The sequence below is a fragment of the Lolium rigidum genome, chromosome 4 (assembly GCF_022539505.1).
Source record: "Lolium rigidum isolate FL_2022 chromosome 4, APGP_CSIRO_Lrig_0.1, whole genome shotgun sequence".
NCBI classification, from domain to species: Eukaryota; Viridiplantae; Streptophyta; class Magnoliopsida; order Poales; family Poaceae; genus Lolium; species Lolium rigidum.
In genome coordinates this window covers 198,700,160-198,722,128 of record NC_061511.1, presented here as the reverse complement: position 1 = coordinate 198,722,128, position 21,969 = coordinate 198,700,160, and the positions used below count along the sequence as shown (strand labels likewise).

The 21,969-nt window shown below is 43.6% G+C and overlaps 4 protein-coding genes across 4 annotated transcripts; 3 read left to right on the top strand and 1 right to left on the bottom strand.

Moving 5' to 3' along the window:
- Nucleotides 1-5,033: 5,033 nt before the first annotated feature.
- LOC124706754 lies at nucleotides 5,034-5,879 on the bottom strand. The gene is made up of 3 exons (XM_047238423.1): nucleotides 5,719-5,879; nucleotides 5,287-5,494; nucleotides 5,034-5,211 (listed from the first exon to the last, which is right to left on the bottom strand). The coding sequence occupies exons 1-3, from the start codon at nucleotides 5,848-5,850 to the stop codon at nucleotides 5,189-5,191; spliced, it is 363 nt and encodes a 120-aa protein (XP_047094379.1). The 5' UTR covers nucleotides 5,851-5,879; the 3' UTR covers nucleotides 5,034-5,188.
- An 840-nt stretch (nucleotides 5,880-6,719) lies between these two features.
- Nucleotides 6,720-10,131, top strand: LOC124648021 (probable peptidyl-tRNA hydrolase 2). Its single transcript, XM_047187853.1, has 9 exons — nucleotides 6,720-6,770; nucleotides 6,878-7,084; nucleotides 7,639-7,699; nucleotides 7,975-8,011; nucleotides 8,719-8,796; nucleotides 8,886-8,958; nucleotides 9,456-9,495; nucleotides 9,787-9,853; nucleotides 10,011-10,131. The coding sequence occupies exons 1-8, from the start codon at nucleotides 6,720-6,722 to the stop codon at nucleotides 9,834-9,836; spliced, it is 597 nt and encodes a 198-aa protein (XP_047043809.1). The 3' UTR covers nucleotides 9,837-9,853; nucleotides 10,011-10,131.
- Nucleotides 10,132-10,997: 866 nt separating this feature from the next.
- Nucleotides 10,998-13,939, top strand: LOC124706834 (nuclear pore complex protein NUP35-like). Its single transcript, XM_047238502.1, has 3 exons — nucleotides 10,998-11,536; nucleotides 12,041-12,152; nucleotides 13,366-13,939. The coding sequence occupies exons 1-3, from the start codon at nucleotides 10,998-11,000 to the stop codon at nucleotides 13,702-13,704; spliced, it is 990 nt and encodes a 329-aa protein (XP_047094458.1). The 3' UTR covers nucleotides 13,705-13,939.
- Nucleotides 13,940-15,414: 1,475 nt separating this feature from the next.
- On the top strand, nucleotides 15,415-21,885 carry LOC124706833 (dolichyl-diphosphooligosaccharide--protein glycosyltransferase subunit STT3A-like). The gene is made up of 23 exons (XM_047238501.1): nucleotides 15,415-15,552; nucleotides 15,659-15,721; nucleotides 16,017-16,072; nucleotides 16,202-16,273; nucleotides 16,353-16,458; nucleotides 16,542-16,592; nucleotides 17,022-17,117; nucleotides 17,198-17,257; nucleotides 17,324-17,437; nucleotides 17,551-17,637; nucleotides 18,787-18,890; nucleotides 19,062-19,157; nucleotides 19,440-19,560; nucleotides 19,642-19,722; nucleotides 19,809-19,940; nucleotides 20,043-20,288; nucleotides 20,370-20,513; nucleotides 20,588-20,774; nucleotides 20,861-20,958; nucleotides 21,090-21,169; nucleotides 21,257-21,344; nucleotides 21,448-21,537; nucleotides 21,621-21,885. Exons 1-23 carry the CDS (start codon nucleotides 15,415-15,417, stop codon nucleotides 21,672-21,674), a joined length of 2,364 nt encoding a protein of 787 aa, XP_047094457.1. The 3' UTR covers nucleotides 21,675-21,885.
- Nucleotides 21,886-21,969: the final 84 nt, after the last annotated feature.

Here is a 21,969-nt window from a genome sequence, read left to right as displayed (position 1 = left end):
ACGGTTTGGGGGACGCAGCTGGAGATGCTCTTGGGCATCTCCAACCCTACGACCCAAACGGACGTCCGTTTCGAGTCGTTTGGGTCGCGAGACGGACACACGGATAGCAGCGGATGTCCTACTTTGTTTATGTTCCCCAACGCACGCAAATACGCAAAATCTGCTCGTACTAGTACTACTCGGAGGCGCACGACGGCGAGATTCCGCAGGGCCGCGACGGAGGCAGAGGAGGCCGTGCGCCCACGCCGCCGGACTTGGCCCCTGCAGCGGGCGGAGCTTCCTCGCACGGCCTGGCCCCTGCAGCGGGCGGAGCTTCCTCGCGCGGCGCGGGCGGCGGAGCTCCACGCGCCGCGGCGGCGCCGCTCATCACCGTTTCGGCCGCGGCGACCTCCGGCAGGGACAAAAAAAACGGGCCATGCGTAGCAACGGGATCCTCCACGCGAGCTCGACGGCGGCGGTTGGCCGGCGAGCCTATTCCGGTGGGGAGCGATGCCATATCCATGGCAGAAGAGAAAAAGAAGGAGAGAGGAGAGAGAATGCTCGTGCGGGCCTAGGTGGTGTTGACTAGTGTCGCTACCATGTGGGGTTTGGGAGGACACGCGCGGATGACCACGGACGCCCGCACGCGTCCGGCTCGCCTCAAATTACTCCCAAATTTGGTCCGGCTTTGAGTCGTGCCGGACACCACAGCTGTCCGTTTTTAATTTGGGTCGGCCCGTTGGGAGCAGATTTTACCCAAACGGACCAATCTGATGTCCGTTTGTCCGTTTGGGTAGCGTGGTTGGAGATGCCCTTACACGTCCAAAAGTAAAGCACGTACGTATCCGACGCGCGGCGTCTGAGCAAGAACAATACCGATGGCAGGCAGGGCCAAGTTTTGGACGAGAAGCTACGCTCAAAGGTGATCGATCGAGTGCATAGTACAAATGCCACTCGCCGTGCCACTCGCCGTGCCACTCGCCGAACTTGTTTTTTCTCCACAACGGCGTGCCTGTCCAAACGTGGAATCCCAGCAAGCAACAGGAACATGGCCTGTCCGTAGCACGTAGCCTCGCGACGCACTACGCACGTACGTCCGGAGCTAAGAGTTTATGTGGGACGCGACGGCGTTCGTACACTTTCGTGCTGCTCATGCTCGTCGCTTTCTGACTCGACAGAACTTTGGCGCTTTCCTTTCACGTCGACAACATTTTGGTTTTTGAAAGTCGACAGCTTGATCGTTCCTATATATTTCAAATAAATTTTGGTGAGATAATCTTGCCATTTAACGTTAATGAGGCAGCAATGATCCGACCATGCATAAATAGAATTCGTATCATCGGCATATTGAAGAATAGGGAAATATAAAATTAATATTATCAGTTTTTAAAAATGGAGAAAATTTTATTTTGAGCCCTGAGAGTTGCTCGAAACCTTGAAAAATGGAGAAACCTAAAATTAATATTACCAGTTTTTGAGCCAAAGAAGTTTTGCAACGATTGAAATATTTCTGATCAAAATTCTTTTAGTAAGGAGATAGTGAGAAAAATAAATATCAACTAGCTAAATGAAATGTAATTTGTTTTTCTAAAAATCAAGAAGGATTTGGGATTCATGACCTTGAGTTTAGGAACAGAGCCCACCTACATAAATGGGTCTTTAAACTTCTTACCGAAAATGGGGTGTGGCAAACTCTTCTAAAGAGGAAATAAATTGGCTCACGTGTACTGTCTCCAGTTTATTGGAAATCCCGAGGCTCACAATTCCGCGCTAGCATGGCGATGAAGAAATACTTCTTCCCATACGGTTCACTCTTAATAATGATGGCTCGGAAATAAGGTTCTTAGAGAATAAGTGGCTAGGTGATGTATAGTTCGAGAACAATATCTAGTTATGTACAATATTGTGAGTCACAAAAGCGACACGGTGGCTAAGGTGTTGGAAATTTTACCACCAGATATGATGCTCGATATGACGCTCGAAAGAGATCTTGTTAGTCCTAGGCTAGCATCATGGAATGATTTGCTATAATGGCTAGTTTTGGTCCAACTGACCCAAGGGACTAACGAGTTTTGATGGAATCTACATGAAAGTGGTAAATTCTGTGTGAATTCTATGCACATATCATTAACCGAGCTAGACTTGTCGGCTGATAATAATAAAATGATTTGAAAAATAAAGATTTCGCTAAAGACTAAAGTTTTTACGTAGTATCTTCGTAGATGTGCAATCCTCACTAAAAAAAACTTGTAAAATGCAACTAGTATGGAAAGACACAGTGTATATTTCTCGCTAAAGACTAAGTTTACTGGAATGAAATTTTCAGTTCAACGAGAAAAAATAGAATCACGATCACCTCGAATTGGCTTCTCCATTTTTCGAGTAATAGTACCAAGTGCACAGCCCAATAGCCCACTGCGCAGGGGCTCAGCCCAAGAATCTTGCTATGGGCTGTATAGTAGCAAAACGGTCGGGCCATGTAACCACGGATCGCACGGAGCACACGACGCTTTCGGACACCACCACACTGCCTTCTCCGGGGGCATATGCTGTGAACTAGCCCCAACAGGTGTACTAGTGGACTAGGCAACCTGCTGATCGTCCGATTCTGTACCAAGGGTCTTGATTGAAGCGGAAGTATCAACCCTGTCAAATTTGCGAAAACGCCCCCGCTTGTTACCCTGTTTCTGAAATAATCATGCAACTTTTCTGAAAACCACCCATCTTTGTCTTCCTATCTCCCGATCCCTCAAAAAGGAACCCTGACTTATTCCTATCATTGGCGTTGTCCACAATCCCTGTTAATCTTGATTCTAAAATTCTGATGGGTGCTCCATGCCATGCCATGCGGCTGGACAAAAGTACAAACGTACACATGAGATTATGTACCAGGTCATGTTCCGGATGAATTCGTGTGCAACTCAATGAAATATATGTGAGAATTTTGTGAAACTCAATTAAAATCCAACAAAGATTCCTCAAACACCAAACCAGAACATATGCTGAACCGGGCCTATAGGTCAACTCAATGAAATATATGTGAGAATTTTGTGAAACTCAATTAAAATCCAACAAAGATTCCTCAAACACCAAACCAGAACATAAAGAATTCTGGACCACACGTATCAACACGCTGCAACATCATCTTACTTCACATTACATGCCTTGCAGTTGCAGATTACAAGAACATACAGACAAGCACACAATAATATGCTACATAAAAGTTCTGAAGGATGTAACAATCACCGACACATACACGTTTATGTTTTTTTGGGACATTTCCGTGCGTCATGGAACCCCACTTCTTTGCATAGGCCACACTGGCGTGGGACTTTCAGGTTGGGATCTTTTTTCTTCTTTTTCCCTCCTCCGCTTTTTGCATCATCTCTATGTCCCCTTATTCTCGAGCATGTGCCTCTTGAACAGGTATCACTAGCTGTCAAGACGGCAACTTGAGTTGGAATGCTTGTCCCAATAAAAGTCTCTTGTTCTTCATGGCGAGTTGGTGGTACGAGTTTGAAATTTCTGTAATAGAGATGATCGAAGGTTGCTCAAACTAGTGTTAATAAAGTCAACTACTTCTTCAGATGCTCTAGCATCCCTTATGATTTCTTCCAGTATGTTTCGGGCGATTGATATCTTCTTCCTTATCGCCCTTTCAGCAGAGCTAGTGGCATTTTCTTCGAGTAGGTTTCCTTCTCCATCATACACAGCGTCTCTATGAAAAGAATAAGAAAAAAATGAGATAGAAGACTAAGAAATAATACCAGGTGTATGGAAAAAATACCTTTTGCACTTTTTCTCCCATCTTCTTAGAACATAAATGCTTGGCAACTCATTAATCTTTGAAGCCCTGAAGACACGTATAATATGCCGACAGAGAATTCCTTTAGACTCAAAAAGCTTACAGGAACATTTGGCAATCATGGTTGTGCTGTCAAAACGGACTTCCCTAACTCCCCAAGCATCGCTAACCTCAAATACTTTTGTCCCATCCATAATTGTTGTGGTCTGGATATCGCAATCCTCTCTCGGTTGCATTCATTGTTTCGAAATAAAGCGAATACCTCATGCGTGAATATCTCACTACCTTGCCTTTCTATTTCCCATGTTGTGAGCAAGAGTAGGTGTTGTGTGTATACTTGAGTTGTCGGCTATCAACTCTTCCTCGCCTTTGACATTGCAAAGCCGTGTCAAACCGCAGCCAAAACTCAACGTAAGCCAACTTGCGGCCGACAAAACTCTTGAAAAAGGCATTTTCGCTCTCCGACCTCGAAGTGGTTCGAAGAATACCCGCCAAAGGAATGTCCATGAAATACGCTGGTATCCACGACTTTCGGAGATCAAACCGTTTAGCTAACCAAACATTGCCCTCTAACTTGAAATCGGATATGAGAGCATGCCACCTCTCCTCAAATTTGGCAGGTGTTTCGATTGCCACACACACCTATTAAGCCTCTCCCAGAATTTTTCATCACCTGCAATAGAAGGTTCCACCTTGTCACGAACTTTTTGAAGAATGTGCCACATGCACAACCTATGAATACTTTTTGGGAGAACAGCTCTAATGGCACCCCCAATACGAGCACACTCATCTCGTTATGATTAATCGCGGTGCTATCCCTCCCATGGCTCTTAGAAAGGCCTGAAACATCCAAGTGTACTCCTCAATTGTCTCATCAGCTAGAAATCCAGCGGCAAAGAAAACGCTTTGCATGTGATGGTTGATGCCAGTAAAGGGTGCAAAAATCATGTCGTACTTGGTTAGTACTCGTATGTAGAATCAAAGGACGGGACATCGGGAAAATGTTGGTAGTTTTTCTCGCTCGTGGCATCCGCCCAGAACAAGCGCACCATCTTACCATGTTCATCGACTTCATATTCAAAGAAGAATGCAGCATTGAGTTTCTTCATCCTGCCAAGTTGGTCCACTAGCATTTGTGCATCGCAGTCCTTGATTTTATTTTTGAAGTCATTATAATAATTTTGAAAGTCTCTCTTTGTGCAGCCCACGCCATCAAATCCTCCACCACTAACATGGAGCAACCGATATGCTTTGCAAGGGCCTATGCTAGCTTTGTGGCAATCATATAATACTCTCTTTGCCTTTTCATTGACTTGTCGGTTTGATCTGATCAAGTGTTGCTTGCTAGGTGACACTAGTTCATGGTTGTGCTGCTCAATAAATGAGACTATCTTATATTTTCCATCAGAATCTCGTTTGACGTACATCTGAGCATCACATCCACATCTAGTCAATTTGATGACCTTACGTTTTTTGTTGTGAGGGCTAGCAGTAATCAGTACCTTTGCTTGACCGGTAACCTTCCCTTGCGCATTTGAAGCGCTTCCACTGAAGTACTTCCTTCACTATCAATTGTTGCGCACGGCGGACAGAAAATCCAACATGGTGAGCATATTGCTTGTAAAACTTCTCCGCGGACGAAATCTCTTCAAACAACATTCCTATTTTTGGCTTCATTTCCTCGGTACATTCAGGGATAAACAAAAAACCCTGCAGGAAACCCAAAACCATCATAGTTAGTATCCAGACCTCCCAACATCAATACTCGAAATTGAAATTTCAATAAAAACTGAAAATGAATGTTGTGAAAATCATAGAACTATTTATGAAGAACAAAGAACAATTTGCGCCAAGTGATTGTTGCTTTGTGAAGAAGAGAGAAGCTTTGCAGTATACTCTTTAGAAAAAAAACTATCAAAGAAAGTAATACTCACATCTCGAGAGAAGGTTTTCCTCTTTTTGGGTGTGCTAGAAGTGTCAATATTCAGCATTGGGGAGTTGATCTCAGCAACAGAGTTTGCATCGCTCAAATAATCTGGCATTACCAAACTATTAACCGATTCCATTGCTACAAGAAAAATTTGAAGAAGCTCAATCACTAATACATTCTAAAAAAACATGACAATAAATTAAATCGCAAAGGTAACAAGTAAACTCGTAGAAAACAAGTGCACTATCAAATTATCCGCATCAGGAAAAATGCAAGTGCAATAGCTGCAGTTTCCAACACGTATACGATATTTTAGCTCTACTAATTTGCACCTAATCTCTTACACTGGTAAAGCTGGTACGTTTGGTTTACTCGTAGGAACAGAGGCAGCAGGCTGACGGTGGTGGGCAGCTATCGCCTTCCATTCACTCGGTCCTCGAATGTCGCCGGAATGAGAGCACATCAAGTGATTCCCCGAGCCGTACTTTCACGACCGCGCCACCGTGCCACCGAGGACGGCTTGACCACGATCTGCACCTTCCAGGAGCGCCACGGTCAGCTAGCAGCAGACAATCGAGGGCACGAAGGCGACCACCTGCAGCCCTCGGAAGGGCGCCACTGATGACAGCTCGGCCTTGATCTGTAGGGATATGGGTTGGGATGTTCGGCGGTGGCGGCGGCGGCGGCGCGGCCGCCGTTGGGGACTTGAGCGATGGAGCTTTTTAGGATTAGGGCTGCCGCCTCCTAGAAGGGACAGGAGATTGAGATCGAGTGCGTGCGTGACCTGTTGCAGTTTTCCAGGAATTTACAAGGGCCTTCGTCTAAAATTTACATGTGGGTAGCACTTGCCGATCAGGAGACTGTATATTTTACATCCGATGGTCCAGGTTGCTTAGTCCACTAGTACACCTGTTGGGCCTAGTTCACAGCATATGCCCCCGCCTTCTCCAGTCTCCACTCGTCTCATCGCCTGCGCCGAACGACAGCGACTCGTTCCTCCAATCCATGGCGCCTCCGCCGCGGCGAAACCCCGACGGCAGCGGCAGCAGGCGGAAGGTAAGCACCAGCACCCACCATGTCTCCGTCCACCACCCCCGTCTACCACCTCTGCCCGCGACTCCGCGCCTAAACCCTAACCCTCTCCCCTGTTACCCCCCTCGCAGCACGAGGAGCCGTGGCTCGCCGCGGGCATCCGCCCGGCCAACTTCCTCCCGGGCCTGGCCATCGGGTTCCTGCTCGGCCTGCTCCTGGACCTGTCCTCCTCCTGGAGACCCAGGTTCAGCCTCGGCCCGGCCCCGCCTGCCTCGGCGTCACGGGGCTCCAAGCGGTCCGGCGGTTCGTCCGCCGCCCCAGGTGAAGAGCTTAAGATGGTAAGCTGGATTACGGGGTTCTGTACATTATCATCTCGCATTTTCTGTCGGAAACGAACCATGCGCAGTATACAGTTGATTGACTGATTTTAATCATGAAGGCTTGTGAGTTGTCAGATGTTTTCTATACTTGACCTGGTAGTTGAGGATATACTACTGTAGTTGAAATCCCATGCTTTGCTACATATTATCAAATTGCATTTCGTCGACATGGTTTAGCATACAGCTCTAGACCCAGTTTTCACCACTGGCACAATTGGGAGCTGCACCCTGCACGGATTTGAATTTGGGGAATTTAGAGTCCATGAATGATGAGGATAGCTATAAGGGTTTCCACTCGGGCATTTATGTTTTGCTAAGAAAAACAAGAGAGATGCCCCCTGTGAGGAGGAAGATGAGAATGTAAATGGACAGCTGCACAGATTGACATCTCTGCTGGAGCAAAGGATACTGGAGTGCTCTAACTGTGTTTACTAGCACTCCTGGTTTTCTGTTGCAACCCCACGATTCTATATTTGAACTGGGTTTTGAAGCTTCGGCACCGCGGTTTGCAGGTTCTAGTCGTGCGTCAGGACCTGAAGATGGGAGCTGGAAAAATAGCGTCTCAATGTGCCCGTAAGTTGCCTCTCTTGGACTCTTGGTGTCAGCATTTTTTTTATTGACACATCTCTTTCTGTTCAACTTATCCTGACCTGGAGATTGTCACGCTTTGCTCAAATTGAACTGATTGCTTGTCTATTCTACAACAACCAAATTCTAGCTGGAGAAACTCTCCCTTTGAGACGTCCATGTACTAAAGTTGATAAAGAATTTTGCTGTACTAAATTTATAAAACAGTGGACATCTCTTATGCTTTTACTAATTATACTTGCAATTTATTTTCTTTGCAGATGCAGCAACTGGACTTTATGCGGAACTGTTGGCAAGGTGCTAATGCAGTTTCCGATCTTGCTTCATTAGGTAGTTTTAATTGAAGGATGTATACTGTTTTCTCCACCAACTTGTAGCTTACTTAGGAACATGTCGGGTTGGGATGACACTGGTAAAAATGCTGGTACATGTTGATGGAAGTTAAAATCAATTCATTGCTTTAGTACCACACCAGTTTATTGACTGTATTTCTGCATGGAAGTCAGTGCCATAATTTTTTCATCCAAGGCCACAAACAAAAGTATCTTGCGGAGATAACTGTTAAATTTGACTTTGCATTATTATGCTACTCATAAGTATTCCATCTTCCATCAGAGGAGTCTCTAGAGCACAATCTTTAAGAAAGGCTTTACTTTTTCTGTTGGTTTTGTTTTCAGTGAAAGCAATCCTTTTCAAAAAACTAGTGATGCAGTAGAGACAAGCTAAAGCTTTTAAAGTGAGGAACGCAAATTTAGGAAGTGGGGTGGCCAGGAAAGTGATTGATTAATCAAAACATTCTGGTCTTTAATTAGTGCAGTTCCCAGTCAGGAACACGTCACATATTCTTGTACCAAAGCAAAGAAGTATCCTAGTGTCCATGAAATGCACGAAACTCCTAAAGCTCTAGCAAGATAAGAGGTGCTGTTGTCAAGAACCTGTTTGCCTACCTTGCATCCTTTAGTGCTTTGTACAGTTGAAGATTCATCTGATGTATCCCTTTGCAGCAACCGGGGCCTTTTGAGACAATGGGAACAATTCGGACAAGCTAAGATTGTTCTGGCATGCAAGAACCAACAGGACATGTATGCATCTCTCTCAGGATGTATGTTTTGTTGAGCAGTACTTGCTGGATTATGATGTAGCATGCATTTTTTCCATTCTATATTATCAGGAACAGGATAAAAGAAAGTGCAGAACACCGAGGTATCCCTACTTTTGTTGTTGCAGATGCAGGACGCACACAGGTTTGTTTGTATGTCTATGACTCATCATATCTTAATATCAGATTTTTTGTTTTCTTTCTGTGCTGGGGATTCTTTGGGACTTGAGGACATGTCGGTGATCTATTGACGTGTAAAATAAGCCCTCATCAGGCATTCACAAACAGTAAAGACCAATTGTGAATAGTCCTTGTGGTAATTCTGCATATCAAAGTGATAAGGAGTAATCTGAATAATTTTTGGTTAGTTGTTGTTATGGAATTTTTCTTACTGAAATAATGTAGTAGTTACTTTGAACATGACTTAATTTTCACCATGTCCATATCGTCTCGAATGTGTAATGCAATTATTCAAATTCATTGGTTTGATTTTTCTTTAGTACTTTGCGTTGTAGCATCTGTCTTTCAATGCATAACAAATGGCTAGTGGCAGCTATTGCATCAAAAATAAAATAGGCAGCTACACATCAAATGATTGTGATCCCATTTACCCTGGTCATCACCATTCTCTCATCTCTGTAGGTATTGGCTGGGTCTAAGACAGTTCTTGCAGTAGGGCCAGGTTAATTTCTCAAACAGAACTCTCTACTATCTGATCTTTTTGCAATTACCTTGTGCTAATTAAGCACTCCCTCTGTTCACTAATATAAGTCATTTTAGCAAGCTAATTAAGCTAGCTAAAACGTCTTATATTAGTGAACAGAGGTCGTAAAAAAGAATACGCTCCTCAGGTTCAGCATGGAGTATTTGCCACTGATAAAACGATCTAACTGCTATCCTATGAAGCCTAATAAGTAATAGATATAAATTCGGCACTATAGCAGATCACAAATAGCTTCTTGTTGTGGTGCAGGGAGGAAAGCCGACATAGACACAGTTACTGGGATGTTGCGCTTACTGTGAGCTGCATCTTGGACATGGTCAGTCTCAGTTCTCTGTTCTTCCTGAAGCTTTTCTTTTCCCAACATATATGGCTTCGGTTTTATGGATTTCGACTAAATTGTAGAACCCTTAATAAAACCTGGTAGAGGCTTCACAAAAAAGGAACTGATTGTAACCATATTCTTATTGTTGCAGGTCACATCGTAGTATTGCTTTGAGCAACTACTCCAGAGCATTCAAGCATGGTTCAACTGCAAAATGTTCCTGAGTAGAATGCTGGATAGTAGGGTGGCACCAGGCATGGTAGCACCCTATGTTCGTGGGGCTCCCACTTGAAGGCCAGAAGCCTTTTTGCTGTACCTGTTTCCTCGCGTCAACCTGGATGAGTGAAAGTCATTGCGCCGAACGAATTCTGTAGTGCTTGATTTAAAATTGCCATGCTCTGCATGCAACCTTCTTATCATTTGTTGATGCTAGTGCACCCCAGCTTTTTCCTTAATTTTATGTTGCCTCCTTGTGACACCGAACAAGTATTCCTATTTTGTAATTCGAAGTAGGTTATCATGACTCTACAAGTAATGGATTACTTGCAGCTTGTGTCCAAGCGGAAACCTCCAGCAGGGATCTCCCCTCAAACACTCCAATTGCTTGCAGCTTGTGTCCAAGAGCCAAGAGGGATCTCCCTCCAGTATCATCAAAACATATCGGCAAAGCATGCAGGATCCCAGGAGTGTTTATGTTACCATCTCTATTCCAATTCTCCAAATGTGTAAACTTTGATAGAAGTATACCCTCGGATTCTTTTCTTAGCCGTGCAAGCAGCCAGCAATGCGGGCGCATGCGTATGCACTGAAAGTACGTCGGTTCACACACATATCGATCTGCTTGAATATTATGTGTGGAACGACACAATTTGGCTGGACATTTTCAGTTTGCTCAAATGTCCTTCAAAATTTGCACTTCAGAAACTTATTTTTGGAACTTTTATTTATAGAAGTTTTGGAACAAATTGAATGAGTTCGGGCTGGACTAGACCCGTTGCCAGCCTCGCAAGTTAGGCGAGGCCCAATAAAAGCAGTCCCAAACGGGGACGGAGGCATCCCGCTCGGCAGTCGGCAACGGACACCCAGCCCGCCCTGCCGCCGCCCCGCTCCCAGCTGCAGGGCCAGTCCAAACCCTCACATGGCCTCCTCCTCCCGCTCCCCCGCCGCCGCGCGCCGGGGCGGCCGCGCGGCGCGCCAGTCCCCCTTCTTCCGGGACCTGGCCTCCCCCATCCCGTCCCACCGCGCCGGCTCCCGCTTCGCCCCCTCGGGCGCCGCCAGCGCCACGCCCTCCGCCACGCCGCCGCCGCCGCCCCTCTTCACGCTCGACGACCGCTTCGCCGCCGCCGACTTCTCCCCCGACCCCACCGCCTCCGACCTCCTCCCCGTCGCCGGCTCCCCCTCCCCCCGCGCCTCCGGCGCCGGCAGCCGCTCGCCCTCATGGGACCGCTCCCGCGCCTCCGCGCCCGGCTCCCCCATGGACGGGGTCGTCGAGCCCCGGAAGGAGATGCTCGCGCTGCCCGCGCCCTCGAGCCCCTGTACGCCCCCGCCTCCCACCGCGACCATGGCCGCGGAGGCGCCGTCGCCGGTGACCCCCGCGACGGCCACGGCCACCGCTAGGACGGAGCCGCCGGCCAGCGAGGGGAAGGAAGATGGCGAGGAGTGGGTCACTGTATTCGGGTGAGCAAATGATTATGCTTAATTCCTTGCTTAGTCTGCATCTGTAGTGGCAGAGGCACGCGTACATGGTAGATTCAGTTCTTGGAGTAGTCTGAAAATTTACTAGCACGTAGGAAGCTTCGCCACCACTTGCTCCAGTTACTAAAGAATGGCTCACAGGGATGGGAGGAATCATCCTCCTTGGACCTTGTCTGTCAGCTTGGTGCCTGTTGGACATGTAGCAACGAGCCGACAAAATTGCTGCTTTGGATAGGTCTATTGCCCTTCTACCTGCTTCCTGTGTGTGTGTCAATGAGCATTAGAAAAAAAATGATCATTTAGTTGTGTAGCTTGTTATTAATCATCCTAGAGCTCGGACTTTATACTGCGAGTGCACTTTCAGTTTGGTTAAGTTTGTAAACCATGCCCGGTAAAGCAGCAGTCATCAGTTAGCACTTGTTTGCTAAATTTTGGGTGCCTCATATGCTAATCTTGTTTCTTGATGTTTGCTGTTTCCCCCAACAGATTCTCCCTTAGAGATACCAACCTCGTTCTCCGAGAGTTCGAGAAATGTGGTGTTATATTGAGACATCACTCTGGTCCAAGAGAGGGTAATTGGATCCACATATTATACCAGGTAATGTCATCTTCAAATTACTACAATCGCTACTTTTTTTCTGTTTTTTTCCTTTCAGTATCCTTGTTTCTTAAGTTTTCGGAACAATCATATTGCATAACGTTGCATTGCTGAATATCGATTTACTTGCTAGTTGCTAGTGAGCAGCGACACTTACATAAATAAACTTGTAAAGGATTTATTACTTGAACCGTCTCCATTCCTCACTTTAGGAAATGAGCTCGTGCCCGTTCATCATCTTATGATCCTGAAATCGATGATTCTCAACTTGTTCAATTCCAATGTTGTTTGGCTGCACTCAATTGCAGAAGAGATGCCTTTTTGTCATATTATTACTTGTAAGATTGATTTAGCCTACGGTTGCATGTTCTTATAGCAGTTTCAGTAATTTTTCTGAACTACGCCACCATGCACATCAAGTTAGGTTCCTATGTGTTAATGCTTTGGTATACGGTTAGGTTATCCTTTGAACATGACATACATAGTTATAGCCCGGGTCACTTGGCTATGTTATTAAGCATCATATGGTCAAGTGTAACACCATATGAAATAATTTTCTTGTTGAAGTCTTTAGTATAATCTATCTTTGTATGTTTATGCATGATGGGAGTGTATAGGTTTCTTCAGCCTATAATTTAAGAAAAAGTATCCAAAAGAAACCAAGTTACAACATAAACTCCATGGAAACCATGTTTGAAAGTTACAAAAAAATCTCAAGAAAATATGGTAGGCTAGGATGCTTCATGTGAAATTTGATGTTCAAACTCATTTTCACTGGGAAGGTAGGAAAAAAACAAATTATGCATGAATAAGGATGTTGTACTGTTTGTTACTATTCATTGCTGAATTTGGGTTCTTTCACACCCCCAGCTGAGTTTGATTTTGAACTCAAAATTTTACATGTTTGTAGAACATCACCTCCACAACATACTGTATTTTTTTCAGATCTATTAGAAACATAGTTTTCATTTGGTGTTCACCAGTTTCCACCTTAAATTTAATACCCCCGATATTTTCTCTTTACTTATGGGAAGATGTGGTTCCCTTGACATGCTTATGACATCTGCAACCTAGCTCTTTTCTTTGACATCTCAATTGCGCTATCTGCATCCCTCACATGACAGGTTTCTAGATTGTTGGTCTGATAACCAATTCCTCTGGCCTTATACATCTTAAGCTGACAATTGTTTTTACAATCTTCTTGGTCTTGCAGCACTCCTACGATGCACGGAAAGCCCTCCAAAGGAACGGTATCCAGCTAAGCAGCGGCGTCATAATTGGAGTAAAGCATATTGATCCAACACACCGGCAGCAGCTAGATGACCGGTTCACTGGAATCAATCAGGGAGGCTTCATGGTTTCCCTGCCTTCAAAATCACTTGCTCTGAAGAGCACAGGTGCATCAAACCAGTTAGGAGCCTTGCCGCGCCCGTATGATCCGAAGTCTTCCACAAACGTTGTCAGAGATGCAGGGCGTCGCGCAACTGGCAGTGTTGCCGCTCCAGCAAAATCTATTGTAACGAACGTGATGGACCTGATATTTGGCATTTAGTTTGCCAGATCAGGAACCTCCTTTCGGTGTTCCATCTTGTTGTGTTATCAGTGTCGTCTCGTGGTGGATGCGTGAGTGGGCGAGGTTGTCTGTGTTGCCAAAGGTTCGGGAGTAAATTTGAGAGAATCTGGAGAGTGAAATTTTATTTTCTTTGGCAATGTAACATTTATAAATGTGCAATTTTTCATGTTTATGTTATGATCTGCCAAGGTGTGGGCGGCTGGTGTACTTTGTATACTGGTGGGTGCAGTCATGAGCAAGTCATGAGAGATGTGCTATAGCTCACATAAAACTGAGATCTCAGTATGGATTCCATTATAATCTACATATTCTCTGTTGTAGTTACTATATGATCTAGATAGAAGTGCTATAAGAAAATTGAAATCTGTATTATTTTCTGTAATGCCAACCGAACGATTGGATATTAGTTGGTCGTGCTTGATCTAATGCAATGGCGTTGTCTGATTGGATTGCTTGTTTCTTTTACAAAGCAGGGTTTGGTTTTTTTTTTTTTAGATCCACAGCAGGGTTTTTCGTTTCAGTAAAAGAGAGGGAATTTTCCTGCTGTCGACTGCTAGCGAGTTGCTGCCTTCTGATTGGCTAGTTTGCTTGGAAATATGTCACCGGGCCAATCACAAGGCGTCTCCTTGGTCAACAGATCAAGGAAGTGCCGAAGTGGTACCATCAGTCGATGGAAGAGGGTAAGACATCCACGGTATCCTTTTTTCAGTGACAGTGAATCTTGTAGCACGAGAAGTATGCTTTACACATTAGACCTTATCCTTTTTGTAATAATTACAAAATTCCCAGACATACATACACACAAAAAGTGAGAGACTTTTGCATAATTGTTTTTTTTTTTTTGTTTTGAAAATTAATGCCAAGGCAGACTGGGGAGCATCATCTCAGAGCACCGTCTCCATCTTCAACATCATCCATATGAAATTGGTGTAGATCGAAGCCCATAATCGCTCCAATATTTTATCTCTATGTTGATTGAAACTGCATGTTTATTTAAGCCCATCCACTGATCCACATGCCTATGTTTGTTACTTATGAGTAGTTTATTATGTTCTTGAGGACATGAGAGAACACTAGCTAGTAGATGATTTTCATATTAGATTGCAATTGATGCTGCCTAATTTCTGCTGTTGTGATTCTGTATTGGTAATTTATGAACATCAACAATATGTTACTTTGCCATTTATAGCCCCAGAGTGTATAGGGTAGAGAATGCCAAAGTGATAAGAAACAGTTCCCCACCCTAACAGGTAGATGGTTATGCGTTTACTATGTACTTACAATTAGTACATTTGTCATGCTTATTGCCTTATACTAAACTTTGGCTCCACCCACCTAAGAACAAACAAACAATATATCGTAAAATAACTAATATGTAATTTATTAACAATTAACTATCTAGACATACTTGAGAATATTGAGCTTTACTAACTGTGATCATTATCTTATCCTTAAGCAAATACTGAGGATTAGGCCGAATGACATACCCAGCTTTCTTTCAATTTATTACAGTAGCATTTTGTAGGAGTTACGTTGCCACGAATATTATTCTCTCCCAGGGTGCTATCCACAAAAGTGCAATAAATCCCAGACACTGGACTCGGCTCGAGTGGGTTCCGCGATCGCGAGGGTCTTCGTCTCCGCCTGCTGAGATTTCTCCGTCCTCTCCACCCCACCTCCGCACACACAATGGCAGAGACCGAGGCCGACGCGGCGGCAGCGCCCGCCGCCGCCCCCGGCCGCCTCCGCAACGCCTTCGGCGGCGTGCTGTGCGCCTTCACCCTCATCCTCATCGGCGTCCTCGCCTTCTCGATCCGCCTCTTCTCCGTAAGATCTGATCCACGCCCCGCGCCCCCAGATCCAGTTCCGCCTCCGAACACCGCTCCCGGAATCGTGTTTTATCTTACTCGTCTCCGTTGTTTCGGTGCCGCAGGTGATCAAGTACGAGAGCGTGATCCACGAGTTCGACCCCTACTTCAACTACCGCGTCACCCAGGTTCGATTGCTCGGTTAAATTTTCTTTCTTTTCTTGTTCTGGAGCATGTGCAGTTGAGCTCTCAACATCACAGGGTACTGCAATGTTCCCGTACTTTTGGCCTGTGAATCTGAGCGCTGCTGTCGGAGGGTTCTGGGTTTTGGAAATTGACCACTGTGTGTCTGGTTGATTCCGTTTACTCTATGGATGTTTAGTGGAAGTATAGAGCAAGCAAGTAGTTACAGTGGAACATAATGAAGGCTGGCGTGAGGCAGCTATAACCTCTATCTGTTCTAAATTTCCCCTACCTGTGCAGTTTCTGTCGAAGAATGGAATCTACGAGTTCTGGAACTGGTTTGATGATAGGACATGGTAAGAGTCTTATACACAGATAAATCATTTAGCAATGTACTGTGCAAGTTATTTGTGAAGTGGAACATGCACGATGCACTGCAAATATATAGCTGATGGCTGAATTTTCTTCTGCTGCTTCTGTTTTAGGTATCCCCTGGGCCGTGTGATTGGTGGCACCGTGTATCCTGGGCTGACTTTGACAGCTGGAAGCATTTGGTGGTATGTTATCATAGAAACACACTCTCTTGCTCCTTCTAATGACTGAGATGTGCCTGAAATATTTGATTTGGTCTACTAGGTTGGTCAACGCTCTTAACATCCCATTGTCAGTGGAGACCGTATGCGTGTTCACAGCTCCAATTTTCTCAGCATTCGCTTCCTGGGCTACTTACCTATTGACGAAGGTTGCTTTTTAACATAAGCATACAATCTCGCAGTAGTCATTCATCCGGAAGTTCTGTGCTCACTACTGTAGCTTTTTCTATAGGAAGCAAAGGGCACTGGAGCTGGATTGATGGCAGCAGCGATTCTGGGAATGGTAAATTTCACTATCGATTTTTCTTGAGTTCTGATGTCATGGTGGAAGTGGAAATATGGATACTTGTTGATGAAGCTAGAGCATCATTAGGTAGTTTCAGCTTTACCTGTCCTAGGAAGTTCATACTGTTAGTACTTATTGATTGTGCTATGCCAAACCAGTATTTATAAAATCGCTGGAAGTTACTGACTGACTATGTGGTGTCATTGCCACTAAGAAGAACCCTGGCCGAGGTCCTCTATTATTTCAAGTTCACAATCTGTAGAACTGTTTCAGGATCCTTCTTTTGCCCTGAATGCGGCACAGATTTAGACAAAACCAAGACGTCCAATTTTTTATGTTTCTTAGAATGCTACATTACCTACGAATGTAATCTTATCTATCATTATTCATTGATCAAAATTACATCCTCTCTTGACATTGTTACAGGTCCCTTCGTATATCTCAAGATCAGTTGCAGGCAGCTATGATAATGAAGCTGTAGCAATATTTGCCTTGGTGTTCACATTTTATCTGTATGTAAAGGTAATGGTAACCTAATGCTTCTTCAGTTGGCTTCTTGTTAACATAGCATTATGTACTCACTTGTTTGTAATAATATGCAGACACTGAATACAGGATCACTCTTTTATGCAACGCTCAACGCTCTCTCATATTTCTACATGGTAAGCTTGTTGATTTTGATCTGTTGTTTCAAAATGAATATATAATCATGTACTAGATTTTTCCAGGTCTGTTCTTGGGGAGGCTACACATTCATCATAAATCTTATTCCCATGCACGTGCTCTTGTGCATTGTAACCGGTCGTTATTCTTCGCGAATTTACATTGCATATGCACCCCTTGTAAGTGCATACAATTGTGCTCTAGCAAAGAAAATAAACGTATATCAATTGAACATGTTGCTAGTACCATTTGTTAGAAAATTATCTTACTTGATTAACTAATCTTATTGCAGGTTATATTGGGAACACTTCTCGCAGCCTTGGTACCTGTGGTTGGTTTTAATGCAGTATTGACATCTGAGCACTTTGCATCCTTTCTGGTACCTACATTCACGTTCTTATGCATGCCTTCTCTTCCTTGCGATTTCCTCTGTTCAGCAAAAAATATTAACTGATTCACTCTTTCAGTTTTCTTGAAACTGGTCTTAATGAAGTTTCTTGAATTGTTGAATTTTATACGTGTTGCAAAAACAACATCAGTTACAGTCACGAAATGTGTTCACTGGATGTCGATTCTTTAGGACCTAATGAAAAGATGCATTAACTTTTTTTTAGTCCATCTGTAAAAATGCACAATAAAAGGCTAGATCAAGTTAATGCTACTCCCTCCGATCCATATTACTTGATGCTAAAATGGATGTATCTACAACTAAAATGTGTCTAGATACATCTATATTAGCGTGAATACGAATCGGAGGGAGTACTTCCTGTAAGTTAATTAAGCCATCTCTTGATTGGACCAACAGTCCGGAAACACTACAAACTAACATGAAAAGCCATTTATAATGCATAATTCTGGCGTGTAGCAATCACAGTTTTCCTTGAAACTGATAACAGGAGCACAACCATCTTGCCTCTTCCTGTCTTTGTAACTAGCTGAGGTACTGTACCTCGGTCTCCATCTCCAAAATCCCAGTAAAGTGACCCATCAATGGCAATAGCGAGGCCATACATAATAAACCCCATTCCCGACATCAGTGTATAATGAATACCTACTCTATTCACAATATTTGTGCAACTGCATTGCGTGCACAGACTAAGGAGGTATTGAATCAATAAAAGATGAGGCTTCTTTGATTCATAGGATTTGTGTAGGATGTAGATCCTATGGGATTTTTTCCTACACTAGTTGTTTGATTCATAGGAACATATCCTATAGGAACTAATCCTATAGGAATCTTGTAGTGCAAATTCTGTAGGAATAAAACATTAGGTCATACCTCATGGAAAAATTCCTTTGGCACAATCAAACACAACTCACCTTCCTAGAGGATTCAACTAGCCATGGCATCTCAATCCTATGCTTTTCCTATCTATGAATCAAACACAACTAAGAAGGCAAGACCATGCTAGCCTATTCAAAGAAAGTCTCCACCCCCCTCTCTTAACTTCACAATAATTGATAGATGTGAAGAAAATGCAATAAGTGCACTCTTGATTTCATTGATAACAGTACACTTGTATTGCAGGTGTTTATAATCCTTCATGTGGTTGCCTTTGTTTCTTACATCAAAGGACTTTTGACTCCCAGGCTGTACAAAATGGCTATGACTCTTGTTATAACTGTTGGCATGTAAGTTTCTGACCTTATCTATCAGCTAGAAGGCATAAGGAACTATTGAAACCTAGATAGGTGTTCATATTTTAAAACTACCAAACAATATCCCAAAAATATAAACATTTGTTTTTGTTGAACTGGTGGCATCTCAGTCACCATATGTTAACCGAGAGTGCCTTCCTACAGGGCTGTTTGTTTCGCTGTGGTAGCTATACTTGTAGCATTGGTGGCATCTAGCCCAACAAAAGGCTGGAGCGGGCGCAGTTTGAGTCTACTTGACCCGTAAGTTCTTATGCATCTTATCAAACAAAACTTTAGTTATCTTGCTGTTTCAGTTGAATGAACTGTTTGGGGGAACTGCTAAACATTTTTAATCAGCTACTCACTAATTAGGTTTTTTAGTCGTTTACAAGAATTACATTTGATGCTCAATGAAATGCAGTTTCTCACTAATTAGTATAGTTTACATCTTTGTTATGTGCATTTTGCTTTGTTTATACTGTTCTATTAGAGTCCATTTGCTCTGGTTCTTTTTTGTGCTAAAAGATATTGCTTTTCTTACAGAACCTATGCAAGCAAGTATATTCCCATCATTGCCAGTGTCAGTGAACATCAACCCCCTACCTGGCCCTCTTATTTCATGGATATCAATGTTTTGGCCTTCTTGGTTCCTGCCGGGATAATTGTAAGCAATGCACCTTTTGAATTGGAGGTGATTTAGCACCAGTCTAATTTCTAACCACTCGCTTTTTGACATGATCCACAGTCATGCTTCTTGCCTTTATCCGATGCAAGCTCATTCATGGTCTTGTACTTGGTCACTGCGGTCTATTTTTCTGGAGTGATGGTAAGTATATGTGGTACATAAATCATTTAGTCCTATGTTTTTCAATGCTTATGTATTAACTTCTCGTTATGTTCATTTTCTGTTAGGTTCGACTTATGCTTGTCCTTGCTCCTGCTGCTTGCATTCTATCTGGGATTGCTCTCTCCTCAGCTTTTGATGTCCTCACACGATCAATGAAATTTCAGCTATCAAAATTATTTGATGATGGCTCTGCTATTGTATGGTTGCTTCATTCCCTCCAATTTGTGTCCTGTCTGAATTGAATCACTAAGTTTCTTCTTAAACAACTTATTGACAACTTGTTTATTGTGAAACTGAAGTCAGGGAGCACAGAGGCTACTAGTGCTAGCACGGTTAATACAAATTCATCAAAAGGTGAAAATAAGACTGAAAAATCCGAAGCAGCCCCAAAGGAAAAATCATCAAAGAAGAACCGGAGGAAGGAAAAAGAAGTGACAGAAAGTGTTCCTGCCAAGTCTAAGAAGGAAAAAAGACTTTCTGTTCTGCCTTTGGAAGCATCTGTTATAGGCACTTTGTTACTGATTATATTAGGTGGTTTCTACGTGGTAAGTTCACTGCCCTTAGTCGTACCAGAAAATTTTCTCTTTATAGATAGAGAGATGGATTAACCAATGCCACTTTTGCAGGTCCATTGTGTTTGGGCTGCAGCTGAAGCATACTCTGCACCTTCAATTGTGTTGACATCTCGTTCGCGTGAGGGATTGCATGTTTTTGATGATTTCCGTGAAGCTTACGCATGGCTTAGCCATAACACAGATGTTGATGACAAGGTATGATCAACCCCTTGGGTTTTATCGTTATGTGTACTGTTTTTCTGTTCTTACAGCAAGATGCTCTGCTATAGGTTGCATCCTGGTGGGACTATGGTTATCAAACAACTGCTATGGCCAACAGGACTGTGATTGTAGACAACAATACCTGGAACAACACTCACATAGCAACAGTTGGTACAGCGATGTCATCCCCAGAAAAAGCAGCGTGGGAGATTTTTGATTCTCTAGATGTCAAATATGTGCTTGTTGTGTTTGGAGGTTGGTTCTTTATGGACTTGAAAAAAAAAAAGGAAGGGCATGCCTGAAACCAGCAATCTCTTGACATGTGAAATTTTCTTTTACAGGGCTGGTTGGCTACCCTAGTGATGATATCAATAAGTTCCTTTGGATGGTTCGCATAGGAGGTGGTGAATTCCCTCACATCAAGGAACCGGATTATCTCGTGAGTACTGAATTTCTTTCGTGCCCTACACATAATTTTGTTAGCAGTAAGGAGTAAAGCAATGTTGAAACATATTCAACATAGCGTATGGCATGCCTTTTCTGATTTGTGTTGTGCTATGTATTTGGTAGAGAGATGGCCAGTACCGTGTCGATGCTCAAGCAACCCCAACTATGTTGAATTGCCTCATGTACAAGCTTTGCTATTACAGGTATGGCTCATAGAATTCAGCAGCATAAGTTCAGTTGACTTCACCATGCATGCTCTTTTGACATTTGCTTACCTTTGTTCCCCTCAGGTTTGTTGAGACTGATGGGAAAGGCTTCGATAGAGTAAGAGGATATGAAATAGGAAAGAAGCATTTCAAGCTAACACATTTTGAGGAGGTATTGCGATATTACTCTCCTAACCATTAGCTAAAGTTGGTTTTGGCCTTTTTTTTTTCCATCATTTGCTTTTTGTGCTTACGTATCACGGTGCTGAATGAAGGTGTTCACGACTCACCACTGGATGGTCCGCATTTATAAACTGAAACCTCAAAAGAACAGGGTCCGAGCCAAGTTGAGGAAGTTGAAATCTGTAAGTCTGCCAACCTACTAGTTTTCACACCTATGCCTTAGCCCAATCCTACACGCATCTTATGATTTTGATTTTACCTGCAGGGTTCCAAATCAAGTTCCACGCCTGCAGCAGGCCGAAAGAACCCATGGCAATGAAGAGAAAACGTGTTCCATTTACTTGAAACTTGATATTGTAGCTCAACTGCACTAAGCTCAAAAGAACCAGAATACTACAGAACTAGATTAGAGATATCTGCATTGTTGTGCTCGGAATTTGACCCACTGGCGGAACCAGCCAGAGTGCTGATGAGAATTTTTGACTGCTGAATTATGATTCTCTCCCCATTTGTTGGGACACTCCTTATCAGCTTATCGTGTTAGCTTGCACAAAGACGGGTAGTGTCTGCATGGACACATCACACATGCATGTTGCGATAGATGTAGTTTTTCT